Here is a 20,939-nt window from a genome sequence, read left to right on the forward strand (position 1 = left end):
TTGGTGCCTCGAATTCCATCCCTGATAATCTTCTAATTCCTGCGATGGAGCTGGGACATCGCTGCCCTGGGGGCTGTCAGGAACCAAACCTCCATTAACCCTTCTGGGTCTTGGCCAGCGAAGGTTAACTACGCTAATATACCAAAGGGGTTGTAGAAAGCAAAAAAAAAAAAGGAAAAAAGCAAAAAAAAGCAATAAAAAAAGGAAGGAAGGAAGAAAAGAAGGAAAGAAGGGAGGGCAGGAGGGAGGGAAATCCCCTCTAGCTGCAAGGATTTTAGAGCTCTCGGCCCTTCTCTCGTCCTCTCCCACCCCCACCCTTCCTGTGACAACGCTCTCATCCATCAAGGCAGCTCACGTCTTGGAGATGGACTTTGGGGAATAAGAAAACATAATGTAGAGAAATATTTTCTTCCATCTAACTGACCATCCAGTTCACTCAAACAGTATTTCTCACATGTGTACAACAATAGATTATTGTGTGTGTGTGGGGGGAGGGGTTAAAAAATACCCCAAACTCAGTACATATTTTACCTCCTTTCACTTAAGCTAATTTAGAATCTTGTCAGCAGCCAAATTATAGCCATAAAATCTGGATAAGATTAGGATATATTCTGCTGGCTTCCACCCTGGTGGCATTTAAATGCGTAGTTATGTAATAGTTATGTGTATTACATACGTATATAAGGTGACTGCACTTGGGCATGTGTATATTCTTATGGTGTTAGAATCCCATGTGTTTAATCCCATGATGGATTAAAGGTCCATATACCAGGCACTAGCTAGAGGCTGTCACTCATGTGTACATGCTGGGGGTCTCGAAGAGCCCCTTGGAGCCATCGCTATTGTTGAAATACAAGCTGAAGCAACTTGGCAATGGTAAAGCCATTGTACCTTGCAGAGTCATAGAAAGACTCTTCAAAGTAAGAATGTCAATTTTCAGTTTGGTAGCTTTGGCAGGGCATTTAAATGAAAGATGAGCATCTTTTGCCTGATACATTGATTTAAAAATTCAACAATACGCTGCTCTGTGCATTTTGCTTTTCAATGAGTTGAACACTATAAAGAAAATAGACTTTAGCTAAAGGTGATAAGGAGCGTGTTGACCATTTAACCAAGTCTGATGTGGGCTATCCATGCTTTTAATATTATATTGCAAGGCTACTCCTGCTGAGAAAGTTCTAAAATGACCTCTGAAGCCATGGGGACTCAGTTCTTATTTAGAAGTGGACAGAGTGAGGAAAGATCGCCTGATTCTGTGTGTTTCTCTTTCTCAAGAACCTGGTAATGCAATCTTTAAAATGACAATTCATTTTTGATACATCGAGAAAAGCATTAATCAAATGGTATCAAGTGTCAGCCATTTAAATGTGAAGGTGTTAGTAAGGCAAATATCCAGAGAAATTAATACTGTTAATTAGTTGCATCCATGTACTTAAAGAAAACACAAACAGAACAAAAAGGGGGATTTACCTGCTTTAATTTCCCTCAACCACAGATTCAAGGTGAATTTCAGGAGAAAAATAATTTATGGACTATATTGGTTTTTAGAAGGCGGAAAAACCCAGTTTCAACATAAAGCATATGATGAGAGAAGTAAGAGGAAGGACAGAGACAGACACGCTGCTATACTAGTGAAAACTTAGGTGTGACTTTAGAAAATATGACTAATTATTTAATAATCAACTGCATTTCTCCTCTTAAAAGGCTGACTTCTTGAAATGTTGAAGGTACACATTAAAAATAAAAGAGTTATGTGCAAAATTAAGAGTAGGCTGTTAAACATAATATTCAGCTCCTTGACCAAAGGAAGTGTCTGCTGGAGAGTTTACAGAGTGTAACATTTAAATACAATTTATATATTTATTAATTTTAAACACAGGATAGAGAAAGGTACTTTTCCTATTTGTCCATGACAATTTATAAGAAATTAATCAACCTTATCAAAGAGATTACAATGTGCCTGACTGAGGCAAATTGATTGAGATGATACCACTTCACATAGTTTAAAGCAAAAGTGAAAACGTAAAAGGCAGGGAATACTGACTTCTGTGAAAACTGTCACATTGGGTATTTCTTGACAGGACCACATCACATCACATGTCAGGAAGAAGAAGTGAAAATTAGGCAGCCTTTTTCTCTGCAGAAAGTAGATGAATAACTTATTTATTGATTCCCAAATTTATGTTGCAAATTTTTATTTGCATATACTTTTGTTGCTGTATTATCAAGCAATTAGAAAGAAGCTAGCATTGTGAAATTTGGACAGGGAGAGAGGGGTGGTTTAAAAAGATTTTTTTTTCTTAGTCTCCTCTGACTTATGCTTATTTAGTCATTGATTTTTCATATAATTTTGGTTCTTTTAATGGCTTTTAAAATGATATCCTACTTTGCTGAAATCTACAGTGTCTATAAATTAAAAACAAATTCAAAGGCATCAGATCTTTTTCAGAAAGTGTGCTTGTCCAGTTATTGAAGAGCTACTATTTAAATTTCCCAGGTTCTGTTAAAAACAAGCACACTCATAAACACTCCAACGTAGTCTTCTTTCCCAACAAGTCTTAAAATTGCAACTAGCTTGGCTGTGGATGGATATCTTTATATAGGAGCTTTTAACCCTGTCTTTTTTCTTTTTTTATCATTTACCCTGTCTTTCATGCTTAAGAACTTTAAAAAGCATTAGCTAATATGCAAGAATTATTCACCCCCCTTTAAAAACCAGTGAACAAAAATTCTACTCACAGAAAAGAGGTGTGATGTTTACTCTAAAGTAACAGGAACATATAAAGTTTTCTTAATAAACTAGAAGAAACTTTACCCGAGATAAACTTAAATAGGGCAGCTGTTGGGTATGGTTTATATCCGTGTCCTTCTGTCTCTTGGCTTTGGCGTTACGGTATCTGGGTTTTTGTCTTCACACACTGTCTATTGTTAACAGAGTGGATTTTTGAGATTAAAAACTATTTTCAGATCGTCTTGCCTTTATACCTTAATGCATTATTAAATTGAAAAACAACCTTTATTTCTGTGTGCAAATTTGTATGTTCAGGCAATGATGAGGTGAGGTTCTCTACCCCCCAACCCGACAAGCAAAAACAAAAACATTACATAGATAGGCTAAAGAGGTTTAAAAAACAAAACAAAACAAAATGAAACAAAAAAAACAAAACAAAAAATACCCTTAAGATTCAGTGTATTGAAAATATAGGCATGTTTTTGTTTTTTTTTTCAAAGTAGAGAGGGTTTTTTCCATCTTAACTACCTACTAAGATGGGACACTTCAGTTTTACATATAAATTTTGAACCTTAAGCAAGTTTTAACAACATATCATCACAAGCTTTTTGAAGTGAAGGAAGATTTGAAAAACAAGCCTCCAAAATGAAAGTCACAGTACAGTGACAGGGCACGATGGCATGCCTCAGTTTTTAGAGCTGTTACAAAAGTTTTACTTTAAAGATTACAATAACATGCTGTTTTCATTGAGTGCAAAATGGGATGATATAGGAGAAAAAAGGAAGAAAAATATGGTGTCCCACTCTTTCACTAGTAAAAACCCAAACCACCACAACAAACACCAAACCAAGCCCCAATCGTAAGCCCCTTACCACTGTAGGGAAAGTTTCTGGGGAACTATGGGTCATGCCAAGGCTGCCAGTTGGGCTACTTGTCAAACGCTGGCAGACGGTGGTTAGACCTAGTCAGCAGCCTGGGGAAGCAGGCCGATTCTCACAGCTTGACTGCTGAACACCTACCCAATTGGGGAAAAGCCTTGGGAAACAACTGTTGGAAGTTCACCTCTCCTTTCCAAAGGAGGTTTTCAGAGGCCAGGCAGTGAGAGCTGATATAACCAATTTTATTATTTTCGAAGGCGTTCCTAACTTTTATGATTCCCCCCCCTTCCTTTACTATCTATCTTTGTGCCTCTAGGGCCAGTGAAAGAACAGGGCAGATTCTAGATTGCTTTTCAGAGTTTGCCTTCTCTGATGATGGATTACCATGTCAATTTAAACGGCACAGGATTAATTTGTTTCAATGATTTCTCTTTAGGCTGAATGCCAGCCGTTTTTCTATCTTTCCCCTTGCTCTTCAGAACAACAACCACCAAAAAAAAAAAAAAAAAAAAGAAGACTTCTTTCCATATTCTAAGTTAGGAGACAATAATAGAAATAGACAAGTTAGGTGTAATGTTGCAACACATTTATAGGTCTGAGTGTTTTTATCTCTGCCTAAGAGGCTGAAACATACAGTCAGTCACATTAAAATGAAATTGGACTCAACATTTATTCAATAAATACTTGTCTTGTAGATAATCCAGTGCCGAGTGCTTTTGACACATAAGGACTTAATTTGTCTTGGGTAACAAGTTATTAATATGGCACATTTAAACCTGCCACCTGCAATAAGGTTACTGAGATCGATAACAAACTCAAATGATTATTGTGAAAAATAATTTGCATGATAGAGGGAGACATTTTTGATAATATCTATCTTTATCATATGTATAGATACACATACACACATACTAGTAACACATATATATTTCAGATCACGTATGGACAAAAAAGTTCAATGAAGTTAAAAAATTCCATTCATTACGCAGCTGAAGCCTAACCTTTCCAAAAATAAGAATGCGTCAGAGTTTTTCCCTTTGGAAAGATTTTTTAAAATGCACAAGAAAAATGCTGTGCAAATCCTATTTCTTTGCAAGACCAACCCCATTACGAGGTTGAAAATGGCACAAAACAGCATTTAGATGCAATCCAAAATCCAACACCCCCTCCGCGTTTTTCACCTGCACTAACCTTGCAGCCAGACAGAACATGCTGCTTGGAGAAGAAAGGTGATTTGAGTAAAGTGGTCTGTCCCTAAAGTGATTATTGCTTTTCCTTCTCTAACGGGATGTCCTCCAGCAGATGCGAAGTTTCATCCTATGGACCGAATATGTTGAGTGCCTGCAGATATTAAAACACGGGGTTTCTTTTTCACCACCCTCTTTTCCTAATTGCTTCTTCTTTTCCCAGAATTCCCCTGTACTGAAATTAAACATCACAGTTGAAGGTAATAAATTGCGCTCTGAATATGAGCACAAATGGATTTTATAGCTTTCCCCTTCTCCTAAGCTCTCTCAATGCACGCACGGGCTTTATTTGAGCAGGTTTTCCTTTCTACAGACACATGAAATCAGAGGCCAGTGACCGTCAGAACCGGAATCTGAGCAATTTTAATGTGTAAAAAAGTTGTTGTTGGTTAACCTTGGGGGAGATTGTGCACCTCTGAGAAACCACATCTTTGAGAACTCTCCCTTGGAAATGACGTTACACATGAACAGAAAATCCAGGCAAGAAAGGCTAATTGAATGAAGAAAGAGAATTAGGTTAAAAAATAGAGTACAATCTAGTATCACATTTTCACTAGTGTAACTTGAAATGAAGGTGTCTTCAAGTCGCCAGCGATGCCAGAGTGTTTAGATGTTGGCCACAGATGGGGACACCTATTGAAATGTGTCTGAAGAAGATTAATAGGGCTTGTCATTGTTGGGAAAGCACTGCTTTGCTGTAAATTTCTACCAGCACAAGATGAATTACCGATGAATGCCCACTTATCAACCCCATCACTATGGTTCGACACTAAATCAAATTGAGAAGTTATCTGCAATCAGAAAATTTCTTTTTAAAATAGACATACACCTTTAGGCCCCAAGTCTTTAATAATCTGCTCTGAAAACAATTCCCCATCCCATGATGCCTTTTTTTTTTTTTTTTTTAGCTTAAAATGATATCTCCATAATGAATATATTTTTAAGTTCCCACTCAAGGGACAGCTAGTCAATAGCAAAATTTGACAGTATTTTAGCCTGGGTATGAAGGCATCCTGGAAGCTACCATTTAATATCGCATAAAATGTGTTTACTTAGAGATATTTCTCTCCTTGGCGGGCAAAGAAGAGAACAGGTTTGTGTTTTCCTGTTCTAAACCCATCCCTGCGAACTAATTGTCATCTAATCCTCTGGTAAGATGAAATTATGACAGAACAGCAAGTTTAGGTAGAGAACAGGAGAATAGGGTTACATGGATGACAGCGATAATCAAGGAAATGCATTTATTCTTTTATGATTTAATGGTGTTTCATATATCTCATTTCTAGGTGATTTGTTTGAGAAACAAATCAGTGGCATTGTCTCTTCCATTATCTGTTAACTGACTCCAGAGGCTTTTCAATGTAGCAAGACTAATGTTTTCATACAAGCCACAACCCTTGTATTTTTATAGGGTTCTACCTATTTAAAAACTTATCTCACCTGCATAACTCATTGGATTTTTACTGAAATCCTGTACAGGCAGATATTTTGAATTCCCATTTTGCTGATGAGTAAACTGAGGCTCAGAGAGTTATCTGAGGCCAAGAAGCTAATGGGAACACAGTCAGAATTTTGTATGTAGGTCTCCTCTGTTCCTTTCAGGATCTTTTTACTCCAAGTCATTATATAAATGGAGAAGATGATACTAATAGCAACTAACATTTACTATGTACCAGAACTATGGTAAACATATACATATGTTACTTTATTTAATCTGTATACAACCCTCTGAGGTAGATACTGTTATTATTTTCATTATCCAAGAGAGGGGGGGAAAAACAACAACAACAAAAAAAACAAGGTCATGGGGCTTAGGGACTTGTCTGAAACTGACATTGCTACTAAGTTGCTGACAGGTTATTCAAATCCAGGAAGTCTGAATTCGAAGCCACTGCCGTGTCCTGTGTTTCTGTTTCCAATTATATTGAGAGGTCACAAGAAATCCCATTTATTTTTGGAATATAATTAGCTGAGGTTTAAAGTCTAGCTCTGCCTGTTACTAAGTACGTGAACGCAACACCCTCGGCCTTGACTTTCCTTATCTCTAAAATGGAGTGATCAGGTCAAACGAAATGATGGACATTGCTCTGGGGTGCTTCCTTCTGTGATGGTCACTAGGAGGAAAGAGGAGAGGACCAGAGAAGCAGTATCCATCCCTGAGCAGGTGCGTGGGGACGAGTCACAATGAGGGCATTCTGAGAAGGCCTGGCTCCTGTCTCTGAGAGATTGGCATGGGGACCCTAGGCATTCGATGATGGCTCTGCGTCTGGAGAACACTGGGTACTTAACACAACGATGGTGCTTTAGAAAACTACAGAATTTAAAATCTTACAAAAATCTTTACCTCCCTTATTTCACAGATGAAAGCAAGAAGAAAGCCCTGAGGCCTGGAGAGGTTAGGTGACTTACCTAAGGTCACCCAGCTGTTTGGTGACAAGAGTTGAAAATAGAGACCCCTTTTCTCTTGGTCCTCAAACCAGGAATCCACCCCCACTGTGCCCCAAACACCCCCATGCTATTCTCTCTCTCTCTCTTTAAACAAAAAACATACTTTAGTTCATTTGGTCGTGTCCATCTTATAATTACTTTTCTATTTTATGATATGGTAACTTGTATGGTAACTTATTGGTTGTAATTTGAAATCTTCCTAAATCTCTCCCACTATAATTTTTCATAAAATCTATTAGGCTAAATCAGCCAAAGAGTCAAAGCTGCAATGAAAAATCACACAATAATAAGAATATTCTGTAATTTCCATTAGGTCACTCTAATATTTCAATCTGTATTTATTACAACCCTCCTCTGATGCTTACATAACCAAAATTGCTAGATTTATATTGTCTAATGGTTCCCCAATGGGAAAAACCTGTGTTTTTTATCTTTCCTTTCCTGTCCCAAATCACCCTTCCACATACATTGCCTGCTTTGGGAACCCCCGTCTGGGTTTAATCAGAAGTTGCAAGACAAAATGTGCATTATTAAGAAATATAAATATTTTCAGAAGCAATCAAAAGGATGAAAGATTGATTCAGCATGTAGATTGGACTTAATTCGAAGCAGCTTTGTCCTAATGAGGGCTACTGGGATACAAAGTCAGGAGCTGCGGTGGCCACCAGTTGGAATTTCTGAATCATTACAATCACGTCAGGATTTGTCTTACTAGGTACGCTGAAATCATTTTTGCAAGGGGTATTCTCTAGTCTCCAGGGTGAACCCCCTTTCTTGCCACCCTCAGGGACTTGGACCAGTTATCTTTGAGAAATTATGACTAATTTCTTCTTCTCTTTAGAGTTTAGATCAGTGAATACCTCCCTTTTCACAACTCAGGAAGTTGGCTTAGCGTTAACTTTCATAAGAACATTTTGGCCCGGAGGCATCTGTATTACAATTTCTTGCTTGGCTTAATAAAAGGTATCATATTATCTACCTGGTCAATCTCTCCTGGCTTTCAAAATAGAGACATGGAAAAACCTAATAAGCCTCATTAGGATATCTGCTTTAAAACAACAGGCTGCCTCATTTAGCATGTTGCTTTGAAATGTCGCAGCAGAGATGGGTGGCCACTGCTTGAATATAGGTATTGCTAATTTGGGAACTTTGTCAGTCTGGTAGCTCTGGATAAAAAGAAAGCCTAATGTGTAGGTGGAATTTTAACACACAAGGGATCAAACCCCGATTGTTGTCTTTTGTTTTTGTTTTCTTTCTTTCCTTTAATCCCACTTTTTGTCCACATGGCCATGTGTGATTTTCTTGATATGGTTCACCCATCCACAGCTGGAATTCCAGAGCACTGAAAATGTCTTTAAAATCCACACAACTCAGGGAGCCTGAGAGCAAGCAAGTTTTCCTTTGTTGTGTGGTATAGTAGTATTTGGTGTAGGTTTTTGATATACATTCTAAATTAGGCCTGCTTCATCTTTAATTCATCACTCTCAGCTGAAAGAGATTAGCAATGTCTAGCACGCACAACCTCGTGTGGTGCTGACCTCATCAAGTATGGCCTGAAATTAATTAGTCTCATTCATTCCAAATGGAATAGGATAATGGAGCAGCATTTTAGCGATGACCATCACAGATTGTATGCAGCATATTTTAAAGGCCTCTATTTTCAAACCATGTAGCTTACAATTCTTTCCAGGCTTACAATATGCCAAGTTACCAAGCACCCAGAGCAAAGCCTGGTCTGGTTTCGTGTGTACGCTTGTGTGTGCACATGTGTGTACGAGCGTGCGCACACGCCGGGTTGTGGGTTGTGTGAGGGTTAGAGCCCGGCCGGGTATGGACATGTCCAAATGTCGCTTTCTAGGGTGACACCTGGAATACCAGGCCAGCAGAAAGCTGATGTTTAATACTGTTTTAGATGGTCCAGTAACAGAATGCAGGAGGTGGACTTTTTGGTTTGTTTTGCTTTGTTACCATGAAGTGGGCATGCCAGCACAAACTTTGCTATTTTCCAGTAAGATGTTATTCATTCTCTAATTTAGAAACAGAAAAGCCTCTTAAAGAAATGCTCCATTTTTCTATTTCAAGTTATTTTTGAAACTTTCTGTGTTTTTCCCCAGTCTCTACTGTTTGATCATATTTTAAAACATGATCGAGGGCTAACTTGAATTACAGAATCGCTTAAGTTTACCATCTTTCTAAGATTAGCTGATTTTGCTCTTTGGGGGATTGGCTAAGGGGGTGTGTGTGCAAATGTCTGAATATTAAAACTGCTTTCTTTTCTAGCCAAAGAAAATTTTGACCGGGGTTCTTTGGGATTCTCAAAGATGTTGTAAAGTTATTTTTATGAGCAGTCGTTTGGGGACTACAGATTAGAAGAAGAAAAGACCCCTGACTTTTTTTTTGTCTTTTCAGATTTTAATTTTTTAACTAATTCAAAATGTGGTCCATTTATGAAAAGGTATCCTGAGTGTTTGGGGGGAATTTTTATCTCTTGCACATTTCTTAAGAGAAAAAAAAATATATCCCAGAATAAGTTTGTATAGTTAAATTAAAAAGTAGATATTCAAAGCAATATAACTACGAAGCTTCCATATAACTGTTGGAGTAAAAAAAGCGTATTTTTAGGCAAGTGACCATTTTAGAACTCACTGATACATTAATCTCCGTATGTAAGTTATTTAAGGTTATTTTGCCTTATAATAAAACTGGAAGCTCATATCTCTGCAAATGTAGGATTTAGAAATTTCTTTAAGCTCACTTTTGCGTAGTCTTCTCAGCCCAGAAAGCTGGCTGATCTAATGGACATATATAACTTATATGTACACAATCATCAATCAGAGACTGGGAACCTATCATTTTGACATAAAAGAGCTATCCTCAAATCCCCCCCACCCTCTAGCATATAATTTGAGAAAATCAGCTAGCTTAAAGTCTGTGTTTCTGACTTTGGGGGGACAAACTGCAAAAATGGAGAAAGCTTAAATTACACAAATTTAAAATTTGAAAGTCACAGTTTAACTGAGCCAGGGATAAAAGGTGATGCACTGGATATCTGTAAATGTTGACAGAAATAAATGCTTTTGTTAATTATCATCTGATCAATTTGGAATTTCCAGGCTAAATAAACACAGTATGCAATATTTGCAAAAATAGCTTGACTCACTGTTACCGAAACTATATTTTCCATGTTAACTATTGAGACAAAAATGCATACATACTATAATATTGCAATTTGCTCAAATACTGTACAGCAAGTCTCAATTTTTATTTATTTATTTTTTTATCGACTGAGGTGAAAATGGCAGAAAAACCATAAATATAAGGATTAAGGCTGCATGAAATTTGAGTTCATTCAAATGACAAACCCAAAGTAAAACTCAGATGAACTTCCCAAATTTCATTTGGTATCCACCTGAAACTATAAATCCTCTTTTGGCATTTGAGAGTCGAAGGAGATTCACTTAAAATTCAAACCAGGTTTTCCCAAACCTAACCCAGACTCACTAACTTTAGGGTAAACTACAGTTGTGTTTTGGGTTCATAATAAAACTTTCATCCCACTTTAGCTAATGATGAATACATGATGGGCCGGGGAACAGAACTAGAAGATGTTTTTGCAACTGCTGTTTTGTCTTATTTCGTATTTCCTGTAATGCTCTGAAGTAGGGAAAACATGTATGAAACAAATTTCCAATGATGTATGTGGAAAGAGGACCACATATGAGAACCCAGAGGGGAAATCAACACTTAAATATAAATAAAGTTTTTTTGTTTTGTTTTCAAAAGGAGAACCTAGATGAAATATTATTAACTAACATTTCTCGAGTGTTCACTGTTTCCGGCACCGTATTTACTCAATTAGTTTACCAAAACCAGCTAAACTAATACCAGTATCAGGTAAACACTGTTATTTCCATTTTGCAGATGAGAAAGGCTAGGCCCAAGGAAGTTATATAACTCGCCCAAGGTTATACTGCTCCTAAAAGGGATTTGAACCTCAGGATGTCTCCTTCTGGAATCTCTGTGCTTAAGCCACTGCCATAGTGCCTTCCAGAGAAAATACAATTATGATGTTGTTTGAAAAGCAATTTTGGCTACAGACTATGAATGGGAGAGATATGCCTCCATTTTTTTAACTAGAAGGAACAATAGTAAATGTAGTAGGAAAAGCCCAACAAGAGAAAGCTCATTCTTGTCTAACCTTCGCATCCTAGAAGAGGGAAGGGAGTTGACTTCCCAAATCTCCCAGAAGGCTTTGCTGGCTTCCACTTGGAACGCCGCCCATGTAGGATACTTTAGTGCCACAGGGATAGAGATAAAGGGAGTGAATTCAAAGAGAAAGAAGTACAAAAATGATAGGGCGAAGAGAGTGACCTGGGAGGAAAGATCAAAAGAACTAAATATGTAAAACTTCGAGAAGCAGTACTTTATTATAGGACTGAATACCATTCTAGAAATTTAGAAAAACGATGAAGGCCTTAAATGTCACTAGGGAGGTGGGAAAGAGGTCAAGAGGAAGATGTAAGAGAACAACAAATTACGGGAACTCAGATTTTGTCATTGTCTTACAAGACCCATAATACGAGCTATATTTTCTTGGAATACTAAAGCCCAAGCCAGAGATTCTGCAGGAAAAAAAAAAAAAAAAGGTTCCCTGCCTCGTGTAGGTTGAAACACAAAGGCTTAAAAATATGGTTTCAAAAAAATGCTTTTTAAATAGTATGTGGAATGCCCTCACTTTCTCATTTAGCCCTCATGATGAATTTACAAGGGGCAGTTTACAGACATGAACACCGATGCTCAGGGCGGTTGTGTTACTTGCCCAGGTCACACGGCCTGTAGTCCCCCCCGAGTCCCGCCCACACAACACACTATCATCTCTCACACAACATCCCATGACTTTGTCCAGATGATGTGAAAAAACAGTTGGGTTTCAGCCAAATTGATTACGGTGCTTCACCCCTAAGGAACGTACCGATAAGAACCCATTATACTGGAATGTATAGCCTTGCTTCTGCAACCCGGCGGCCATCCTGTAGGAGGTGGCCCGGTCTGCTCAGCTCTTGCAGAAGCTGTGGATGTCAAGCAAACATACCACAGTTTGGCTCGGATGGGGGAGCGAATGATAGATGGATGAACATACAAACACAGAACGAAACTCTCAAAGCAGGCCCCAAGTTTCCTGTGTTTACAGGCCCCCAAATGAAATCACCTGGCTGTTTATAGGAGTCTTAATGCTGATGAAAAGATTGTTACACTCTAACCTTTTCCCTGCCAAAGGAGAAAAGTTCCAGGTTCTTCAAAAGTATGTAAAGCATCTGATCTGAAAAGTGGCAACAGCATTTGGGACCAATTACCCAGATTAAGAGGAAACAATGTTCTGTTTACACTTTGTAGCCAAGAGCTGTTTGACTCTGGCCCATAAGCTGGAGATTGTAAATTACAGAAATTTCAGCCTAACGCTGACTTCTCCTGTGAACTGCGTGTCTGAGCGCAGAGCACAGCAGACGGAAAATCCCTGTTACTCGCCCTGCAGCTTCACTGAATGGGGAACTGAAGATGGTCTTCCAGGTCTATTGGACACACAGGTCCCCTGCAAGGAGGCATGGGTTTCCCACTCAGGGAAGAGTCTCACTGTGTATGATGGGTCAGGAGGTGGGTTTTCAGCTTGCCACTCGTAAACAATGATTGTTGCAAAAGAAGTTAGAAAATAAAGGCTCTCTGATAGCTCTTGCTTAATTACCCTAGCACCCCGATTTAAGTCCATTTTCCAACATACTGTGGATTAATCAGTAGCAAAGGTGGATAGTGAAGTTAGTACCAGGAGAATCAATGCTGCTGAAAAAGGTTAGACGGAGATCATGGCAAATACAGCCATTGTGGGCAAAAAAGAGACAACCTTTGGCCCAGACATGGAGGCTGAATCATTTGGGCTTGAGATTTAGGTTTTGCCCTTTACAGAGAAGGGCCAGTGCCCACTTTGCACACCCTTGATCATTCCAGAAATTTTGGGAGAATAGTCCTCATTTTTTGAACATGTTGTTAAGGGCTTGACCTTGCCAGAGGGAAAGGAACCACAGAGGTCAAGCAGCAGAGAGAAGAAATGGGAGGCATCCATTCCTGAAGTACCAGGCCTGCCGAACACAGCCTCGTGGGAAAGGCAAGTCCTCATTTCACTGGCAGCCGGAATGCATATGTGTTCAGAGTTTTATCATTTAACCACTGTCAATACTACTTTAGACGATCGAATTGGAAATACCCACAGGTAGGGACCAGGCTCTCCTTTTGAATGTCCTATAGGTTGGACAGTCATTTAGATGAAAATGTGATTGAGGCTATGATTGTCGAGTATTGTGGGAATCTTAATATATATATTTTTATCCAATAATCCAGTGTGCACTTAATGAAGGGCTATCCTCTGAGGCAGCTCAAATTTGATGCCACGCCAGTCCCTTCTCATGGCAATATATATATATATATATATATATATATATATATATATACACACACACACACACACATATATATTTTTTTTTTCTGATAAAAACTGATCAAAAGCAACTTTATTCAATGTTGAAATTTTCTGACCCTGGTTTATCTCAATAATTGACATTTTCTGCAGTGTCAGAGCTTCCTGACTTTTACAATTAACTCACAAATTAGAAATGATAGTAAGCTCTCAGCTAAATGATATAGTGGCCACTGGGGACCAGGCCAATTTTCTAGAATAAGGTTAGGACTAAGTTGCTCTGTAACAATGCTAAGGTTGGTTGTGTAGAAGTAGTTATTCAAGTGTGAGAAGGAATCTAGGTGTGAGAGGGGAGACGTTATCTGCCTTTAATCCTGCTGGTTACTCAGCCCTCTACAAAACAGGGGCAACCGGTTTTAAAAAAATGTTTTGGAATTCAAGGCTCCATAATGGAATCCAGAAGTCATGGAATCTTCCCCTTGGAAAGAAGCTTGGAGAGCATTGGTCCAACTTCCCAACGAACCCAGAGGTCAGGAGACAGGCAGATGGTCAGGCAGACACCGAGTCACCCATTTTCAGGAGTTGTACCTTCAAGGCAGGTAGGAAGGCTACCAGTTGGGCCAGGGCCAGCCACCCCGAGAGATGGGAGGGACATGACTCCCTGTCCCCACGGTTACTGTGATTGGGGGCTTAGTTTTTAGAAAGGTTTGTTGCTTGGACGAGAGCCAGTCTGTGTCTCTGGGCCATCTTTCCTGTGGGTTGGATATTGTCCTCAGAAGGAATACATCTGAGCCTCATTCACTTACCAAGCAACAGACTTTCAAACATTTGAAAGTTACTTTCATTCTTCCCCACCCCCTCAAGCCACCACTGTGGTTTTGTTGACTGAATCCCCCATATGGCATGGACACAGAGGTTTTGTTTTCCTTCCTGAGTTGGCCTTGGTTTGCCAGAGTCACTTAAGAAGTGTCCAGACAAGTGAAATATTCAGAAGTCCAGTGGTCAGCATGTCCACCAAACCATGTGACTGGCTTTACAGCCCTGAGTCAGGGAGGAGCCTCCATATGGGCCAGTCAAGTGCCCTTTAGGGCTGTACAGCGGATCTGCCGCACTGAAAACATCTCCTGTTTATTCCCATTAAACTGCATTTTGTTTTGGCTTTTTGGGAGCTTTTAGAGTCTGTCTCTCATCTTTTACTTTTTACAAATTGACTAGCTTGTCTTTTATAGTTTTGCCCAATCATTGATCTAAATACTGTAGAAGCCAGGCTTTGTGGGATTTTAGGGTCTTTGATGTCACTAGTGATTATGTTGAAAATAGTTACGGGTTTATTTCTTCAATTAACTTGTATGCAGTAGTTAGTTGTAGGGTCTCTGGAACTGGATTAAATCCTGGGCCTGCTGATATACTAGGTGTGTGGCTTTGAGCATGTTGATTTACCTGTGCCTCAGTTTCCTCATCTGTAAAATGGGGATAATAATGTAACTACAAGGTAGATGGTTGTTTCGATGATTAAATGAATATAATAGAGCACTTAGACCAGTGCCAGGCACATAGCATGCACTGTTTATTACACAAAGAAAATAAGACGAGACCCCTGAAGACAGGGAAAGTATCTCGTGTATATTTGGATCTCCAGAGACTAGCGCTGTGTCTAGAATGTATTTGGGGCTAATAATAGATTGGGTATATGAATGAGTGGGTTTCCATAGTGTTCTAGACACTGGACGCAGAGAAAACATAAGCCATTCTACAGTTTCTAATGCTGACAGACTTTCGATATCATTATATAAAAGATCTCGACCAGGGAAAGTTTAACCTCAGACCGTTGTTGCGGCGGTCATTTGGCTGCTCATTTTTCTGTGACTGGTCATCAGCGTCACTCATGCCCATATTGATGCTAATCTATTATGTCTCCGTTTAGTGCGCAAGACCAAAAAAATCACACACTTACATTCACGCTCAACTCAGAAAAAGAGGGAGGGTTCTGTCAGTTTGCTTGCATCAATGTGAGAGGGGAGACTGTCTGTTTTTAGCCTGAGAAGGCGCTTCTCCCAAGAATGCTCGTGTTCTTGTGTCAGATGTTCCTGTTCTCTACATTTTTGTAGTTTGCCGGCCATACGCAGGCTCAGTCAAAAAGATACACTGAAAAAATGAAATGTCTCCAACATCCCCCAGGGCATGGAGGCTTCTGCGTCCCCCCACCTTTCCATTAACACCCCAAATGAAGTGCTGACATCAGGGTCAGTCTTGATTCAAGCTTAGCAACACAATGCTCCCTTTGGTGTGGCTTCAGGAGAGGTTAAACCGAGTTCTCCTCTGGTTGAAAATTTAAATCTTTCAGAGATATCTTTTACGCATAATTCCCTTTGAACTTCCGTCCATGCTCATTGAAACATGGTCGGTGTTTTCCTTCTTCTCTATTAATACAGCCGAGCTCCAAGAAGAAAACTCGCCAGTGTTTTCTCCTCCGTGTATTTTCAGTAGGTCCCCTGCAGCAACTGGGAGGTGTGGGAGAAGCCACTCTGGGGGAGCAGGGGCCACCCGTCATCCGATATGGGCTTGTTGTGTGTCATACTTTTGACAGCAGCCATCCTAAAGGGGTGTAGCGAGTCATTTGAAATTTGTACACAGACTGCCCTATCCATTACGCGTCGCCCATATCATACCCGTAATCTCCCAAGGCAGATATGCTATTACACTCAGCGGGCCCAGCTCTGCCCGCGCTTATGTACACACAACTCCCACGGATTCTGTGCCACCGTGGCACTTCAGCGGGAGTTGTCAGCAGCAGAAATGGGGCCCAGTCCAGTCACAGCCGCAGCAGGCGCAGCTAAACAGAGACTGGGGCTGTGTGTTTAAAAGGCTGAGGAAGAACAAAAAAGCTGCCAGTTTTGCTAAGAAATCTTATCCCTCGGGCCCTGAGAACTGCAGCCCGACACACTGCATGCTCTCCTCGTCCCACAGCCTGCTGTTCCCAGGCTGGACTAGGAAACAGCTGAAATAGAGTGGGCATGAAAAGGAAGGGTCTGCCACAGGGCATGAAACAGTGCTTTGCACCCAGCCCTGTTATGTGAGGGGAAAAGTCCCCGCAGGGGCGCCTCAGAACACATTTATCCAAACTTAAAGGGATAGCTTAGAACCAGTGACCCTCTTTAAATATAGAATATTTAAAATACATGAAACAAGGGGAGGAAGATGCCACGCTTTTGAAAGTCACTAGTGTGTCCCTTTTGAGTTACAGAGTGTCGTGGGTGTTAAAATAACACACCTATTGTCACGCGAATATGAGAATCGCTGTATTAGTCCTCTCCTAATGTTTTCTGCCCTGTCATCTGATGTGATTCTTGGTTGCCTTTCACACATCCCCAAATCATACCTTTCAAATGATCAGGTGTCATGGACCTCAAGCTCAGTCCGCAGTAAACTCTAGGCCTTAATCTCTACTCCAAACCCTCAGCAGTGGAAACAGAAAAGTGAAGTCTGTTCATCAGCATTGGAAGTGCTGTAGTTTGGCGAGCAGAGCCTGGGTTCAAATCCCGACTTCCTGCCGCACTCACTGTGTGTCTTGGGCATGTTGCCTCTAAGCCTCGGTTTCCTTGTCTGTCTCCTGAGGGTAACAATGTCTCCTTCGCTGTGATATTGTGCAGACCACACCAGAAAGGATGTGTGAGGCACTCAGCAGAACAGAAAAGCTCCGTTGAAGACATGCACACAAATGTCATCCTGTGTGATACACACGGGGCACTCAGTAAAATCTCCCCCTCACCATTGCCTTGTAGTGAGTCAACACTCACGCAAGCCTATGGATGCTAAGAAAAATACTGCCTTTCAAGAAAATACCTTAATTAAATATTATCCCATGAGTGACAAATGACCAGACATTTCACATGACACATTTAAAGGTATACTCATCCTTCGATTGTTGTGTGATAGAACAGATAAGAATGAGCTAGTCAAAAGGAAAATGGAAAAATAAAGAGTAAGCAAGGAACCAAATTAGACATTCAGTCCAGTCTGATTAATGGCTACTTCCAATGGAGACTGTAGCTGAGTTTAGGACCCCTGCCTTTGACTGTGAATGTCGGGGGTGACCATTTTAACACGTCAAATGCATAACGGATTCAAAGTTCACGTAGGTTTTTTTTTTTTTTTTCTTAATGTGGGGAAGACCAAAAGTCAGGTGCAATTTTAATGCTATAAAATTGGTATGTTTTGTGATAATGAATTCAGATATCAAAAACTATCTTTCTCTTGAATAAATTAAATTCTTCGTCATATCTTCGTTTCCTCCCAACCCCCATTTCTTCAATACGAGGGCCCTAATTGGGAGTAGAATAGAATTAATCCTGTGTTGAAAAATGACATCACGCTAAGTGATTTCCACTCATTCTAAAAAAAGGTAGACTAGGTCACATTTAAAAAATAATGCGTTCTTGAATACGGAACAGTGCAATAGGTTAATTTGAAAAGTATGAATAATTCAACACAGAATCATGCATTTCTTTTTACTTATTTTCCCATATAAAAATACTGCTTTATCATTGTTAAGTAAATTCCCTTTGACACTTGTAACTCCCTGAGAGCTCAGCTAGGAGATGCAATATTGTGTTTATTAGAAGAAAGTAATAACTGAAGTTTAATAAATTTGGAAAAAGCACATACATATTTGTGTGTGTGTGTGTGTGTGTGTGTGTGTGTGTGTGTGTGTGTAGCCATGGACTTTTCTCAGTTCCCAATGTAATCTCTGGTTTGAAGCTGCAGTTAGCAAATGTTAAAAGGGACCAAAAAATTGAACAAGATTTGCAGAAAGTTCAGGGGCTTTGAAGAGCGTGTGTGTAAGATTTTGGTTGTGGTGATGACAACATGGTCACTTCTGTTTGTGTAATACAAGCAGCAAAAATAAAACAAGATTTACTCCAAATAGAAGTTCAGGTACTACATCAAGCTCTACATGGGAAATACGATTGAAATAACACACATCCAAACATCCGCAATCAACTCTTTAAATTCTTTTCATCTTAACAGAAAAATAATATAATTAAAAGCTGCCTTCTGCCTCCCAACCTTGCTTTCACGTAGGGCTATCACAGTCACCTCTCAACTCTGGCTCATTTTGTGGTCAGTGAATCTCGTTTAAGAGAAATTCTTTAAGAAAACAACAACCAGGCACTCCCCCTGCTCATCCCCATTTTGTCTTCATTTTACATATTCCCTCCACCCTCCAGGGCATGTCCGATCCCAGTATCACATTGGCCTGCATCGAATTGATTTAGGACACTAAGCATATTCCCCCAATTTAAATTCCCCCTGAGAGCTCCAGGACCAACAACAACTTAGCAAAGCATTATGGGAAAAGTGCCAGAAGTTGAGTTGAAACGAAGACAGAATTTTCGGATCAGGAAGAAGGGGAAAAGGGTCAGACAGAACGAGAAGCGAAAGGAAAAGCAGGACAGGAGGAGAGAGACACGAAGGAGAGGAGGGACCTAAATTAGAACAAGAGGCTATGTTTATTGCTGACCCATGGGCTCCTGACACAAAATACATTAAGTATTGTTGGGACACTCTGCTCTGTCACTCAAAGGAGGAGCAAATAAAATGGTGATGGAAGCTGCGAACTTTTCCAGAACAGACTTGCCAAAGAAAGGAAAAAAAAAAAAAGAAAAAAAAAAAAAAAAAGAAAACAACAACAACATCAGGCCCGAATAAGGTGAAGGCAGAGACTCACAATTTTGAGAAGCCTGGGTCCCCTTTATCCTCCTGCAGCACCCTCTCCTGGCAGTCTCCCTGAGACTTCCACATTTCCAGTGAACTAGGACTTAAAACGCAGAAGAAAATATTTGTTTTTTTTTTTCTTGATTGCCAATATAATACATGTCCCTGTAGAACATTTGGAAATTACGGAAAAGCACTTAGAAGTCAGTAAAAACTGCCGATCGCCCCATTGCTGGGGTGTAATCATTGTCTATACATTTTCTAATCTTTTTCCTCTACTTTTTAACCCATATTTGAATGTTCGCAAAGTACGACGGAAGCCCTGCTGGAATCCACGGTATTGGAATCTGGTTTTCCTATCTGACAAGTCATAATGCATATCTCCTCATGTTGTTAAAATACCATAAAACATGATTTTTATGATGGCATCATATTTCCTTATTTGTAGGTATCATAATTCATTTGACCTCCAGTTAGTTATGTACGTTGTTTGAAATTTTTCGTTTTCCTAAAATCTTTGTGTGCATCTCCAGTTCCTCTGGCAATGACTGCAAGCAAAATTCCTGGGTCCCAAAGCATGTTTTGGGGGCTACAATTTGCAGAGTTGCCCCTCCCAAGTATGAAGGCCAACTTATATTCCCATCTGTAGTGAATGTAAAATGCAGAATTCACAAACCATCATTAGCTCTGCCCAAACTAAGATAAGAAACTTAGAATTGTGATTTCTGTTTCTTTATCTGTCATGTCCACTTTCTTCATGGTTCTTGCCTATTTGACTTGATTTGCCTGTCATTTGTGTTTGTTTAAAAATTGATTTTCTATTACATTGCAGAAGTTATTTACATATTAAGTTCATTAACCCTTTCACCACCATCTATTGCAAACATTTTCTTCATTCTGTCGCTTGATTTTTAATTGTTAATGGATTTTTAATGTATATGTTTAGGATTTTATACACATTTTCTTTTATTTTTTCTTCCTCTGCTTTTATGTTTAGAAAGACCTTGCACATATTCTCCACTAGTGCTTTTGTGGCTCTTTTTATTTTTAAAAACATTTAAATCTCATTTATTTTGGTCCATGTGGTAAGAACCTATTTACTAAAAGCTCTTTTCCTCATTGACCTAAATACTGCATACCATTGGGCCTATTTCCTTGTTTTAAAATTTTATTTCAACATCTTTTTGTCTCCATCACTTTTTTTTTTTGCCATTACCTCCCTTTCCGTTATTATACTTTATTCATATCCAGTAATGCAAGTTCTTCCTCATTACAATTAATTTTCTGGATTATGCTCCCCTATTTGTTATTCCATAAGAGCTCATCAAGTTTAAAATGTAAGAGAATGCAATTTGTACATTAATATGTGGGGATTTGAGGTCTTTTAATATTGAGTTTTGTCAGGTAGAAATAAAGCGTGCCTTTTCATTTATCTTTCCATATAAACTTCTGTT

General features: G+C 39.4%; 1 protein-coding gene and 1 long non-coding RNA gene across 11 annotated transcripts in view; one reads left to right on the top strand and one right to left on the bottom strand.

The window, feature by feature from the left end:
- LOC141568278 (uncharacterized) overlaps positions 1 to 20,939 on the top strand; it is a 77,779-nt gene that overhangs the window by 6,133 nt on the left and 50,707 nt on the right. The window lies entirely within an intron of this gene.
- Positions 17,943 to 20,939, bottom strand: part of LOC109444957 (uncharacterized) — a 665,687-nt gene continuing 662,690 nt past the window's right edge. Inside the window, exon 9 of the mRNA XM_019726756.3 lies at positions 17,943 to 19,588. Within this exon, the coding sequence (XP_019582315.3) occupies positions 19,583 to 19,588 (6 nt within the window). The 3' untranslated portion in view covers positions 17,943 to 19,582. The remainder of the gene's footprint in view (positions 19,589 to 20,939) is intronic.

Source organism: Rhinolophus sinicus, chromosome 13, assembly GCF_057876585.1.
Source record: "Rhinolophus sinicus isolate RSI-liver-muscle chromosome 13, RSI-T2T, whole genome shotgun sequence".
Classification (NCBI taxonomy): domain Eukaryota; kingdom Metazoa; phylum Chordata; class Mammalia; order Chiroptera; family Rhinolophidae; genus Rhinolophus; species Rhinolophus sinicus.